This window comes from Cynoglossus semilaevis, chromosome 9, assembly GCF_000523025.1.
Source record: "Cynoglossus semilaevis isolate Cse_v1.0 chromosome 9, Cse_v1.0, whole genome shotgun sequence".
Lineage (NCBI taxonomy): Eukaryota > Metazoa > Chordata > Actinopteri > Pleuronectiformes > Cynoglossidae > Cynoglossus > Cynoglossus semilaevis.
Window position 1 is genome coordinate 4,285,584 of NC_024315.1, and position 13,665 is coordinate 4,299,248.

The 13,665-nt window shown below is 45.6% G+C and overlaps 2 protein-coding genes across 3 annotated transcripts in view; one reads left to right on the top strand and one right to left on the bottom strand.

The window, feature by feature from the left end:
* rexo5 (RNA exonuclease 5) overlaps positions 1–2,997 on the top strand; it is a 4,526-nt gene extending 1,529 nt beyond the window's left edge. Inside the window, exons 6-19 of the mRNA XM_025058413.1 lie at positions 3–80; positions 161–276; positions 361–499; positions 570–664; positions 764–866; positions 943–1,019; positions 1,159–1,267; positions 1,392–1,508; positions 1,589–1,726; positions 1,801–1,893; positions 1,966–2,302; positions 2,383–2,552; positions 2,640–2,749; positions 2,821–2,997. Of these exons, the coding sequence (XP_024914181.1) occupies positions 3–80; positions 161–276; positions 361–499; positions 570–664; positions 764–866; positions 943–1,019; positions 1,159–1,267; positions 1,392–1,508; positions 1,589–1,726; positions 1,801–1,893; positions 1,966–2,302; positions 2,383–2,552; positions 2,640–2,749; positions 2,821–2,887 (1,749 nt within the window). The 3' untranslated portion in view covers positions 2,888–2,997. The remainder of the gene's footprint in view (positions 1–2; positions 81–160; positions 277–360; positions 500–569; positions 665–763; positions 867–942; positions 1,020–1,158; positions 1,268–1,391; positions 1,509–1,588; positions 1,727–1,800; positions 1,894–1,965; positions 2,303–2,382; positions 2,553–2,639; positions 2,750–2,820) is intronic.
* Positions 2,998–3,270: 273 nt separating this feature from the next.
* Positions 3,271–9,583, bottom strand: parn (poly(A)-specific ribonuclease (deadenylation nuclease)). 2 transcript variants are annotated; one of them, XM_008316574.3, is made up of 26 exons: positions 9,457–9,583; positions 9,120–9,197; positions 8,930–9,009; positions 8,239–8,306; positions 8,000–8,081; positions 7,860–7,920; positions 7,428–7,596; positions 7,284–7,346; positions 7,162–7,200; positions 7,031–7,073; positions 6,865–6,945; positions 6,735–6,791; positions 6,568–6,645; positions 6,450–6,493; positions 6,325–6,367; positions 6,128–6,203; positions 5,933–6,043; positions 5,795–5,864; positions 5,655–5,710; positions 5,460–5,546; positions 5,307–5,381; positions 5,064–5,238; positions 4,857–4,984; positions 4,564–4,627; positions 4,300–4,463; positions 3,271–4,111 (listed from the first exon to the last, which is right to left on the bottom strand). In XM_008316574.3, the coding sequence occupies exons 1-26, from the start codon at positions 9,473–9,475 to the stop codon at positions 4,065–4,067; spliced, it is 2,058 nt and encodes a 685-aa protein (XP_008314796.1). In that variant the 5' UTR covers positions 9,476–9,583; the 3' UTR covers positions 3,271–4,064. The 2 variants fall into 2 exon arrangements, with proteins under 2 accessions (XP_008314796.1, XP_008314795.1); XM_008316573.3 differs by having other exon boundaries at positions 4,561–4,627.
* Positions 9,584–13,665: the final 4,082 nt, after the last annotated feature.

The following is a 13,665-nucleotide window of genomic DNA, read 5'->3' on the forward strand; positions in this document are numbered from 1 at the left end:
AGTTTGAGGAATTTGTTTGTACGGAGAGCAGCGACCGCGTGACAGACCGCAGCCCTCTGTTTGGACTCGACTGTGAAATGGTGAATGTTACTGTTTAGTTTAGAGCAATCACATTTTCAGCGGCGGGTCATGTACTCAGTTGTTGTGCTGTGTGTTCCAGTGTGTGACGATAAAGGGAAACGAGCTGACTCGTGTTTCTGTGGTGGACGCTGATGGAACATGTGTGTTGGACGAACTGGTGAAACCTGCGAACCGCATCATCAACTACTGCACCAGGTAGAGTTACTGGTAAAATGAAGGTGAAAAAACTGGAGTAGTTTGAAGGTCTTCAAACACGGCGGCCGTCTCATGTGGTCACAGATACTCCGGCATCACGGCAGCGATGCTGCGACCCGTCACGACGACCCTGCGCAACGTTCAGCACAAACTCAAGGCCTTGTTGCCACGTGACGCCGTTCTAGTCGGGCACTCGCTGAACTCTGACCTCGTGGCACTGAAGGTGAGTGACGTGAAACGCCCTCCTCCTTCTTCAGGTGGTGGGTTTGACATGCGGTTCATTTTGTCTGCAGCTCATCCACAGACACGTCATCGACACCTCTCTGTTGTACAGACGGGAGTTTGGACAGAGGTTTAAACTTAAGGTCCTGGCCCAGGTAGTTCTGAAGTAAGTCACCCCCCCCGCCCCCCACAGTTCATATTCACCCTGGGGTGAGACGCCCGGGTGAGACGCCTGGGGTAATTCTATGTTGTATTTGTTTTTAAGAAAACACATTCAAACCAAGAAAATGTTGGGACACGACTCCATTGAAGACGCTGCAGCAGCGCTGGAAGTGGCTCAGTACTTTATTAACACAGGACCTCGTCAGGTAACACACACACGTGCGCACACACACACACATACATACATACATTCAGTGTTATGAGCAGCTGTGTCCTTGTTAGGTTGTTGAGCGACACCTGGAGCAGCTGTGGGGGGAGGAGATCACCGACACCCCCACACGGCAACCTCAGAGTCTCAGGTACAACGCCGACTTTTACACAGTGAGTGTAAATGGCCGACATTAAAGACCGACTCAGTCTGTCCATTGTTCATGTTCCTTCTCAGTCAAACTCTTTTTCTGCGACAACAACGTTTGTCATTTTCTGTTTCTTCTTCAGATTTGCAGACGTTTTACAGACACGTCAACAGTCGGTGGCGTATTTTGGGAAGCGTTGTGAGGTGGCCCTGGAGCTGTCCAATCAGCAGTGGCACAACTCTGACAAAGAGGTGAGGAGTTTACTTCCTCTCTGCTCCAACTCTCTCCATGTGAAGTCGATTTTAAGGTTGTTTTGACTGTACGAATGAAAGGGTTCCTTTTCTGCCGTGTTCGTCGCCTCACTCTCGCCCTCAGGTGTTGGCGTCGTTCAGGAAAACAACCCACAATCCATTTCTGTCCGTGCTGCGGTTCTCTTCCTTTTCAGACCATATTCAACAATGTGACGCTCCTCAGGAGCAGCTCCACCACAGGGTGAGTCATGGTACTGTTACCATTTGTTCTGGTGCTGTAGACTAACTTGAATCTAACTTCACTTGATACTGGGCCTGCAGATGTGTGCAGACCTGGGGCAGATGTGTGTGGTGTTTGCCGGGCCATTCCCTGAAGGTTTCTCCGAGACAGAAGTGAAACGACTTTTTCTCAGCTGCGGACCAGTTCGAAAAATAAAGATGCTGAAGAGAACAGTCAGGGTGAGTCTCCGCCTTAACGACTCTGATTGGTTAATTAACAGACATCTTAACTCATCACTGTGTGTGGTCCACAGCTCCATGCACAGGTAGAGTTCCAGCTCTTGGAGGGAGCAGTGCTGGCCTTGAAGACATTGGATGGACTGATTTTGCACGGACAAGTCCTTAAAGTGAGTCCTTCATCTTCTCTCCTTCACCGTTTCTTTTCCAACCTTCACTAAAGCCCTGGTCCATGTCTGAAGGTCCAGAGGCCAGTGAACAGCTCAGTGCTGGACCTGGACCTCACTCTTGATGCTTTGATGGATGACGCACTCAGCAGCCGCTCCATCTACGCTGTCAGATCAAAGCACAGAGTAGCCGTGGGCGGGAACGCCTCGGCAAAGGTCAATGGTCACACGCCAGGTGTTGGGGTTCCTGGTGCACTTTCTAAGAAAACAACAAACGGGCTTCCTCCATCTGGAGGAAACGTCACGACCGTGCGCCTGTCCAAAGAGGAAGCCATCAGAGAAACCTTTGGTCAACTAGGGGCCGTAGAGAGAATCTCACTTCTGGCCAAACCGTCAACACACGCCTGGATCAGTGAGTGAGACGGGATTTCTCCACATCTGTTTCTGCAAACATCTGTGATCAACCTGATGTTTGGTTTGGGTCCGTTTTAGAATTCAAGAGTTGCGACGATAAACCAACAGCCCTCGCTGAAGACCACAGGATAGGCCACTACAACATCTGTCCATGTCTGACTCCGCCTCACTTACGTTCATGGACCGCCTCAGCAGAGACGACGGCGGCCGCTGAAGAGCACGACAGTGAGAACAACATCAATCATCAGGTTAATCAATCTTTTAGTGGGATTTCCCCCGAGCCAGCTTCTCAACATTCACTCACAGTGAGACCAACAGTGTGCTGTTATCTGCAGGGTCAGGAAATGGAGCTCATGATGAGAAAGTTGGACCGCTACCTGGGGAAGCTCTTCAGATCTGTCCCAGACTGCACCCTGCTGGTGGTTCTGTTCCCTGGATATAACGGGTAAAGCCTCTGTGACGCAGAAAAAGCTGAACCAAGTTTAACATTTCTCAACTCTCCGTTCTCTGTCCCAGTTGTCAGGAGCAGCTTCCTGGCCTGTGCTTCTTGGAGGTGAAGTCAGGGTCTGGAGAAGAACAGTGATACGACAGCAGCTCATCATGTCCACTGACGCTGCAGTCTTCCAGGATTATCACGGTTGAACGTCATCAGCAGCTGCCGCTCACGTGTTTGGAATAAACTTTTTCAGTCAACATATTTTTACTTTGTCTTTTCCTAAAACTCAGTCCTCGTCTCCGTGGTATCGAAATACCTCCAAACATACAGTGGAGCCCCGAGATCCAGGATCTCTGGAAACATCCAGTTACCAGTCAGCAACTGTTGAGAGATTTTCTTCATGATACCAGATCAACACAGCTCCATTTTTTTTTACCCATTTTTCTAACAATAATAAAATGTCTTCTTTATTTTATATTATCAATATCTACGTTTGTTTAGATGGGGGTTAATTCAAGAAAGAAAGTCAATTTTACTAAGAAACATTCTTTAATTTTTTCCTCCTTTCCAAGGAAACGAAGGACTTTTAAATGGACAAAAGTGTAGACGAGTCTTCCGTTTACACCTTTGGATTAGAACATACAAAGAACATTATTGTAGTTGACAGTTACAAAACATTTGACACAAAAATATAAGGAAAAATAATCTGTACAAAAAGCACAAGCACCTCATGAATTGTCACCAATAATAAATATGACATTATCATTGATAAGCTCACATCTGATAAAAGTGGAGGAGATGAAAGGACCTTTGTTCCTTTAAAAATGACTCCATTAAAATACTAAACAACCCTGACATAGTAAACTACAGGACCTGTCCAATGGCATTTATATGTCACAACTAATGGGAGGGGTCGAGGGGGGGGCGGGGGGGGGCATTAAAGACAAGAGAATGTTCATCTCTCTCTCTCACTCACACACACACACACACCACTCAGCAGGAGTAGCGTCATTAAAACTAGTCAGCGAAGGTGAAAGTGTGTGGTAGAAGTTTGACGACACCAGAGCAGGTGATTTCTGACGTTGGTTTGTGCTCAGAAGAGTTTCCCGCTCCTCAGGTGTGCGATCAAAATATGGCAGCTGTCATTATGGCTTATGTTTTCTCTGACAAATGGTCCAGTAAAAAAACAGCTCAGCTGCTGGTGTCTGAGACTTGGAGCGAGTGGGTGGACTGTGGAGGAGAGTGCAGGAAGTGCTTACGAGGAAACCGTGGGTTGTGGCTCGGCGTGGGAGACGGGTTTCTCCACCTCCGTCCTCCGCTCTGGCTACCAGACTTCTGGGACTTCGAACAGCGATGGTGGAGATTCAGTGGCTGCGGACAGGAATGTTGAGACGGCGTGAGACTGTTGGCTAGTGGACGTACTGCTGCTTCACAGCTAGGCCAAACCAAAGGTGCTCATGGGAAACACACCAACATAAAGGCAGAATAATGGACTTCTCTTCAGCACTTTACTGCTGAAAGGGTTTTTGTTTTGTTTTTTTAAATAAAAACCCTCTCACCTTCAGACTTCTTTTTCTTGCCCTTTTGACCTCTATTTCGACTGGCAGAAGCTTGTTGCCATGTGACCGTCCCCTCAGCGTTGTCGGCTGGATCGGAGCCCTCTGGACTTGACTCCCCCTCCTCATCAGGTACTGGACTTAAACCTGATGAATGTGACGCATCTCTGCAGGTGAAATCAAGCATTAGAAAAACAGCTCAGATGAGCAGCAGCAGCAGCAGCAGCAGCAGCGTTGATCACTGATCAGATCCCTTTCACTTACGTGGTCTTCAGCCACGCCTCCGATGTCTTGCTCTGGACCGCCTCTAAATGTGCTCGTCGACTTGCGTCTAACACATTGTTAGAAACAGAGACCATAATTAATACAGAACTGTGAACAACGACAAGTTAAGTCAAGTGTTTGAATCTACAACGACATGTTAGAAACTGAAGTAACTGTCAAGAAATATTAAAACAAAAACAAAAAAAAACTGAATGAAGCAGCAGTCGGTTCCTGAAACACCGAGTAAGACCATCCATGTGGACATAAATGAAACTACATAAATGAAACTACAGCACCATCAGTTTTCATCTTCTTGCTGCCGGTGCTTTCTGGATAAGAGTACTGGTTCCAACCATCTGCAGACACCAGTTCTCCACTGCCCTGCTCACCGTGGACAGGACTGATGCTGCGTTTTCTTAAAGCCCTGAAAAAATAAAACAAAGCCAAAACGGTTAGACACCTTCAGCTAACTCGCAGAAAGAAAAAAACATCCCAGATTGTACCTTGAATAAGCAAAAGTGGAGGCAGAGGAGGTGAAGTGGGGCTTCACCCAGCCATCTTCTCCCCAGCTCTTGTTGGTTTGTCCCAGTTTCTTCTCCTCCTGCTGCTGCTTGTTCTGGACGTAGTCTGCATAAGTCTGGATCCTGTAACTCTCTGCGTAGCGACTGGTGTTCATGGCTGCGGTGGGAGAGAGTTAGTTAGAAGACGTGGGAGGAAAAGGTCCAGTCTGGTGCGGTCAAACTCACCGATCTGGACCTGGTCCGTCTGACTCAGGGAGACGAAGGCCGACGTGTCGTCTATCCATGAAACCTGGATACTTCCTGAGGAGAATGAAAGAAGGGGAGAGTGGGTGAGACACGGTGGTGACACGTAGACTCAACACTGGCTCACACTCTCACCAAAGGCACTGAACAGCTGGTAGAGGTCGCTGGTTTTCCATTCTTTTGGAAAGCTGACATGTAAGACGTGGTCTCGTTTGGGTTGCACTGTAAGGGCAGAACATGGGGTGTTAGGGCAGAAGACGGGTAAAGTGTGATGTCATCGTCGTAAGCCTGCAGCCGTGTAGAGTAGAAGTTCACATCATTTTTACTCACAATCTGGTCCTGTGACGTTGAGGTAGGGAATATCTATTATCCTCATGAGGAAAAGCCTCGACAGAAGAAGGAGACGGCATTCACAAAAATGAAACAGAAAAAACATGAACACCAAAAATAAAGTGGAGGAAATCTCTTACTTGTTGAAGAAAGGCTCAATGAGTTTGGATCGAGGCGAGATGTAAGATTTGGGAGGAGTCAAAAAAGAACCTGCAACAAAGAAAGTAAAATGATTCCAAATCCTGGTGGATCAATAAAGTACAGTGTTCTCTACACACCCAGATAATTGGCCATGGAGACGAAGCAGAGGCCAGTGATGTAGGCATCGTAGCCAGCCTCGTGGAGCTGCTCCTGGGCCGTGTTGTAACTGGGGAACCCCTGTGCCGTATCTGGAGGAGCATTAAAAAGAAACGGCGTCAACTCCACAAATCTGTCCACTGCAGGACACACCAGACGTGGGCGTCTCCTCTCACCGACTTGTGGAGCCTTGAACGGAGTCTCTTTCAACTGTTTCTCCAGCTCTGCCAGAGATGTGTTTGTGATCAGCTCCTGAAACAACAACAACAACAACAACAACAACACAACAACACTGATGAAGTCGACACTGGAACTGCAGTCACACCACAGTTGAACGCTGACCGACAGATAAAGGGCCAGTGAAAGTGTTTACCTTGAACGGTTGAGTAGAAGCCATCAACTTTGTGTCCAGAAGTCTTCAAATAAAAAATAAAACATAGCTTTGAAAAATGGAGCAATAAGAACCTCAAAGTCAACGTCTCTGCAGCAGGACTTTACCGTGGGAAAACACACATGGTGACTTCTTTGAAGTCTTGGAGATCCTGAAGAAAACAGAGACACGTTAGATCAAAGGAGCGAGCACGGGCTGGGAACGCTGGGAACGCCGGGAACGTACATCTGGAAGAGGACAGTAGAACTGGTGGATGGTGTGCATCACGTCCAGAAGCATGTTGTGTCCGACCACCAGTTTACCCTGTGGGTCACATGACCACAGTCAGGGAGGTCTGAAGTGTAAACAGCACACAATAAAAGAAGAAAAACGCAGAGCAGGAAGTGACTGACCGATTTAGAGATGGCGTGAACCACCCTGGAGAATCCCACGGCGTCGTTTAATTCTTCCTGTCAGGAGAAGAAGAACGTTTTCACACATGTCAAAATGTTCAACTCCTAACATCTGAGGTGAAGAGCTCACCTGCTCCCTCTCCTGTTTGTGCTGCTCCATCTTCCTTTTCTCCTCCTCATCCACTCTGCAGACCTGGATGTAGCGCTCCTTCTGTAAAACAACACCTTCACCCAGTCACACCTCTGCACCAGTGAACACTAAAAACCAAGCAGTAGGACAGGAGATGAACTGCGACCTTCTCTGTTTCGATGGTTTCCAGGTGAAGTCCTTTGGGAAATCTGTGATTGAGAAGAATAAAAACAGATGTTGCTCCACCTTAAACAACAGTGTAAAGGTGGAGAAGAGCCAGGAGAGGGCGACACTCACTTCCAGTTCAGGGTCTGGTATATCAGCTTCCTCTGAAACCTGAACACAGCACAAAGACATTTATACACAAAGAACACAAACGGTGAACCAAGAAGAGTTGATGAGAAAAGCCATCACAGGACCCTGTGCACGGTTCCAGGTCCAGAGTCTTGTCGGGTTTTGTGAAGAGCGCCTCCACTCTGTCTCTGAGGAACACAAAGTTCACCATCTGCAGTCAGTATCTGAGAGCCATCCAGGCCGACTCACCCATCGCTGCTGGGACTTACACCACCCTGCTGATGAACTCCTTATGTTCTTCAGGTACGTGTGCCGGGCCTTTGGAGGAGGACGGAGAGATGTAGGACGGTGTCCCTACACCGTTGGCGTGTTGGTTCCTCCTCTCCTCCGTCTGCTCCCTCAGGTGAGCCTCCTCCTCTTGGTTCAAGTACGGGATTCCTGTGTTTAAAAAAAAAACCACTTCACAAACCGGTGTACAACCTTCTCTACACACAGGAAGTCATCAGGCTGCAAACAGACGGCAGGTTGACCGCCTGCTTCTACAGTGGCGTCAGTCACGTCAACGGCGCCACATTAGAAACTATTCACGATCAAAATGGAATTGAGATGCAGATCTGTTAAAGTTGAATATTGCTGAAGAGTGCCCCCCCCCCCAACATTTGGATAAGATGTGGGAGTCAGGAGTCATCAGGTCAACTCACCATGACAGAAGACCTTGTTGAAGTCAAAGCCCTGACTGGCCAGAAAGTCAATACTGGAACTCTGAAAATACAAACGTCTTCATATAAACTGTCAAATATAGGAGGCGAAGAGCAACCGCCTGGACGTGACACGGACGGACCTGACAGATGAACTTGATGTCTGGAGATGTTCTGTTGAAGGGTTTTGGGAATACATAAAAATTAAAAGGTTTTATGATGTACCTGAAGGAAAAGGAGAGAAAGAAAAGAAATATTATATAAAAGTGGATCAACTGTGATGAAAGTAAATCATATTTAATTCATCTGCACGCGTGTGTGTGCGCGTGTGTCTGTGTGTCAGTATCTGTGTGTCAGAGCCTGTGGCCGAGGAGACGCTTACTTTGAATTGGTCTGGTCATATGTGAATGTACACAATCCAAACTGGAACAACAGAAAGTCCATGGAATGCTGGTGAGAAACAACACAACAACACAGACGTTGAGAGACCAAAACAGGGTGAGGACAGTGAGGACACTGGAGACACTGGAGTCTGTGGAACATTCCACTCCTGCAGCCTTAGACTATAATCACAGTAGTATTCCACAGTTCTTCTGTAGACCATCAGAACGTCAACATGACCTCCTGGTGTCAGTGCGGTCTACACAGGAGCAGGCAGCCAATACCACTGAAGACTCACTTCAGTTGTGTTCAAAAGTCTCTTCATTTTCTTTCACCCTGAATTTTCCTCTCAACTGAACTGGAACTTCTGGACATCATTTTCTATTAAAGGACACATTTTCTCTGTCAGAGGAAACAGTTTTCCTTCTACTGTACGTGCTTCCATTTCTAGCTCCTAGATAACCCACGTCCAGGACTTGTTTCATTTGTTACCATGTCAAACCAGGACGTTGGTAAATATTGGTGTATATTTGTATGTCTTTAACATAATAGTTGTGTTGCTCTAGGGTTCTACTTCAATAAAACATAAAACAACACTTTTTAACCCTTTACTGTACAGTTCCCTTTGACCAATCAATGATTAGCTGCAGGGAAACCCAACAGTCCCGCTGGAGCCCGTGAACTCAGCCGACCTTTTTCAGCTTCGTGTATCGCTCCTCTGGTGTGTCCAGGCCGTTGGTTAGTGCACTGACGTTTGGGCCATCACTTATCCCTAGAAATGACAGAAAATAAAACAGGTTCATGCTGGTATGAGGCTCTAATGTCACTTCTGCTGCTGCTGTTGTTGTTGTTGTTTCAGGAAACTGAAAATTTAACCTTTACCTGAAAATTCACCGTCGATGGCAAGAAAGTCAGCCTCCTCAATGGCGCTGTATACGGTGTTTAGACAGCTTTTATAATCTGGAAATAAAGGTGAAAATGTACAGAAGGTGTCAGCCTGTGTTAGCATCACAGGGGAACACGAGTCCAGAGCCGTTACTCTGGACCGCACCGCCGCTACATGGCTAATTAGCATGAGGGCTAACTGGTAGAAGCGATGTATGCGTTAAACTCTTTGCCCGCAAAACCAATTATCTGTGTGGCCTTACACACACACACACACACACAAACACTGTTGTTACAAACAACAGCATGTGAGGCAACGGAACGGACTACTTACTTTTCCGTGTCACCTCCATCCCTGCACAATGACTGAACCCGGCTGACAGCTAACGCTATTTAATAACGCCTCCGTCAATTGCCGTCAATGGTCCCGGAAACACTTCCGGGTCACGGCTGCATCCAAGATGAGTAACCGGTGTGTATTTAGATACAGGCAAACATGAGCATATGATGAAAGCCAAAAGAATAAATGAATAAATAATAATAATAATAATAATAATAATAATAATAATAATAATAATAATAATAAATCCATTAAAGAAAAAAAATCGAAAATGTTTAAATAAATCAATAAAATACATATTTATTTTACAATGAAATAAAAGACAAAATATGTATTTCAAACATATAAAGCCGTTGTTGATTTAGATGATTTTGATTTTTGTTGAGTGGCTCTTTGGCTCAGAGGCAGTGTCTCTGTCATTGATGTGGAACCCCAGGGTTCTCCTTCTGGGCCAATGAATCCCAGTTAGGGCGGTTGGTACCTTCCAGTGGACTCACCCCCCGCAGGAAGGTTCACGGGGGACTGGTATGGTGCAGTGTGATTTGGGTGGCGGTCATGGAGACTGCTGCGCCCGCGACCCGGTGACGGATAAGAGGATGAAAATGGATGGATGGATGGATGAACTAATAATTCTTTGCACCCCCCGCCCCCGCCCCTCCCCCAAATGTCTGCTTCTAGTTGTGTCTTCTTATGTTTTAACCAAGAAACAAGACTGTGAATTATTTTTAACAGCAAAATACACAGTAATAAAAGTGAAGCTTCTCTGATCAACATCTGGTTCTGTTTGTTTCTGTTGTTGAATCTCAGTCAGAGTTCATACAGTCACTTTAAACCATCCGAAGCTGTGACTCAGACTGACTGCAGTGAGTGTTGTCATTGGTAAAGTCTAGGAAATACAACAAAGTTCTGACGACCGACCCACACCTGAACAACAACTCTCTACATTTGAGACAAGAAACAACAAACAACACAGTGGACAGAGAGACTGTTGACTCGTCTGACGTCTGTGAAGTTATAACACGCTCACTGGAGCTGCAGGTCCAACAGAACCATGTCAATCCAACACCACTTGTTCTCACTGCTGCTACTGGACCAAACACTGCTGGTACTGGACCAAACGGTGCTGCTACTGGATCACTGCTGGTGTACAGTAATTCATTAGAAAAACCTTGACATGAATTTGGAGACCACTTCTTTGTCAGCCCCCCTGACTGAAACACAGGGAGGCGCTATACTCCAGTAGATGAATCCTTGTCTCACTCCAGAACACACCTTTTTCCTTTACTATTTTAATTTCTTTTAATTGTATTTAAATGTCAACTCTCCACCATCACAGCTGCATCAGAGCAGGAACCAGAACCAGACCCAGAACCAGAACCTACGTAGTCTCACAGGAAGGTGTAATGTGTTGGGGGGGTAGGGGGGAAAACAAAGGGAAAAAAAGAAGAAAAAGAAGCAACTATAAAGGTTGTGTGAAGGTCAAGGAGGAGAAGAGATGTTCCAGTGTCTTCCGTGTGTTTAGGCTGAAGGGGCAGATCGATGGATGGATGGACGGATGGACGGATGGATAGATCGATGGATGAGTTTTTGGATGGACGGATGGATGGACGGATGACACCATGAGTCGTTTGAATTTCTGATTCACATTCTGGTTGTTTCTCCGCAGCAAAAGTTTAAATGACGTGCCTTTCAGAGATGACAAAAAATGTTTGTGTTGCCACTTCATTTAACTGAAAAATAGCTTTCAGACACGGCTGCCGCTACATCTGAGGTTGGTTCTGACTGGGTAGACCCGATAAATTAATCAGGCTTTCATCCAACAAACGTCTGAGACAAATGAAACTTTGAAAGGATAAAAGGGGCAAATGTTCCAAACAACAACATCTAAAAGAGGCAAAAACATTCCTGTAAAGGATTTAGCAACACCTAGTGGCAAAGTGTTTCAGGGTGTGAAATATGCCAGCGCTATGGTCGAACTGCTATCTTCCATGGGAAGGTTTAGGGTTCGATACCACCTGGTCCACTAACATCTAAAGGCACATGTTGAAAGGGTTTTTATTAGTTCTTCAAATTCTACTTCAGCCCAAAATATTTGGTCGGCCTCAACACGAAAACATGGACCCTATACAAAAGCAGACTGAATTCTGGGTAATACGACTGTAAACTATTCTTTTGTAGTGTGTAGTTATCAATAAAGTGTCACGTGTGGCCGTTTGTTACAGCTGCGCCTGATGATGATGAACTGAATTCATCATCATTAGAAGAAGAATACAAACAAACAAACAAACAAACAAACAACTCTTCTGTCAATGCAGAAAAACACAATAAACAAACGTTACACAGCCATGTTAGGACATGTACATTTCCAGGACATTTCCAGGACATTTCCAGGACATTTCCAGGGAAGTTATGCTGCTGTACCACAGTAAAAGTCAAGAATGTTTCCGCCGATAGGCGATAAAATAACCGTAAATCGTTGGAGATTGAAGACCGACTGTGCCTCCAGACTGGTTTTTATTATTTTTACAACAGAACCGACTCCAGTAAGGCCCTGATCTGTGTAAGTGATAAAAAGTGAGAACGCGTGAAAGAGAAGAATCCATTTGTGGTGCACTCACACAAACACAAAGACACACAGGTTAATCTGATCTGGCCTGGTATTGGACCAGGATTCTCAGCTCGTTTCAACACAGCCTTGAAGGGAAACGCAGCAACCGTGGACAAATGCTGGAAGAAAAAGGTAAAAGAGAAAATGTGAGCGTTTGTTCTCATTTTCTAACTCGTCCACATTTATCTTTAGATTACACTCAGTCAACGCTTCTCACTTATGGACTAAAGTCTCCAGTGCAGTTAGTTGTACCCAGCTAATGCTAAAGTAATGCTAAACTAATGCTAAACTAATGCTAAACTAATGCTGAACTAATGCTAAACTAATGCTTAGCTGATGCTAAACTGTACAAAACTAATGAGATTCAATGCTTTCATGTTTAATTGTTTTGAAATATGAGAAATGATTTCAGCAGATAATCACTGTGTGGAACAGGGTTGATGTTGGATGATGTTGGATGTTGTTGGATGATGTTGGATGATGTTGGATGAAGAGTCAACAGACAGAGGACGACTGTAGTCATTTACTGCTGGTCCTTGGATATTATAATCCTAGGACATGTGCTGGTACTGATGCCTGGTACTGATGCCTGGTACTGATGCCTGGTACTGATGCCTGGTACTGAGGACCAGCTGGACTGGAATAATAAAGAGGTGTGTGGTTTACGAGCACAGTGAGTTCATATTTATTCATTATATATATATATATATATATATGAGTTTATATATGAGTCAGAGAGGAGAGGAGGAGCTGACGCACACACAAACACACACACACACACACACACACTACATTGACCTTCAGAAGCTCATAGTGTTGTGTCATGGTTGACAGATGACCTTTACCCTGGGACGTTTTCTGAGAAACCCTGCAATTTAAGAAAGAGCCAAACAAAACACACACACACACACACACACACACACACACACACACACACACACATATATGTGTGTGAGAGAGAGAGAGAGTGGACATGCCTGTGATGTCCACTCTCTCTCTCTCTCACACACATGGATTTGCTAATCACCCATTAGTTTTCACCCTTTAGCCAACATACTAAACATTTCCCTGCCCTCTGACCTCAGGGTCAAAGTATAATACGCCAGAAAAAAGAACGATCGTACGCGGTGTTGGTGTGTCACGGCCCACTGCGGGTGTGTGTGTGTGAGAGAGAGTGTACTGTGAAGGACCAATCAATAGAGAGACATTTATAGATGACTCTTTTGACGATCAATTTGCTAACAATGCATCAAACACAAAAGACGTTCACATCAAAGGACAAAAGCATTAATTATCGTCGGTGGGTTTGTGTCTGAAAATGCATGTTTGCAATATTTGAGTCGCACACACACACACACACACACACACACCCAGGCAGGCACGCTGACAGCCTTCTGTTGTCGCCTCAGGACAGATTTTTGCAGACAAAGAAGTGATTTTACAGAACGAGCTCAGCAGCAGCCCCGGAGGCCGATGGAGGCATTTCACAACCTCACATCTGCTGCCACAGAGTTTCAACTGACAGGAATGTGGGATTACTCCAACTTCAAACTTCACTCCCAATAAAATCTGTGGCTGGTATCGATCAGAGGTGG

What these genes read in the sequence shown, in the direction of transcription:
- parn (XM_008316573.3), bottom strand. An exon ending in ACATCAAGTTCATCTGTCAG is followed by an intron (nt 7,921 to 7,999) that starts GTCCGTCCGTGT and finishes TTGTATTTTCAG; the next exon opens with AGTTCCAGTATTGACTTTCT. An exon ending in GAGTTCATCAGCAGGGTGGT is followed by an intron (nt 7,347 to 7,427) that starts GTAAGTCCCAGC and finishes TGTGTTCCTCAG; the next exon opens with AGACAGAGTGGAGGCGCTCT.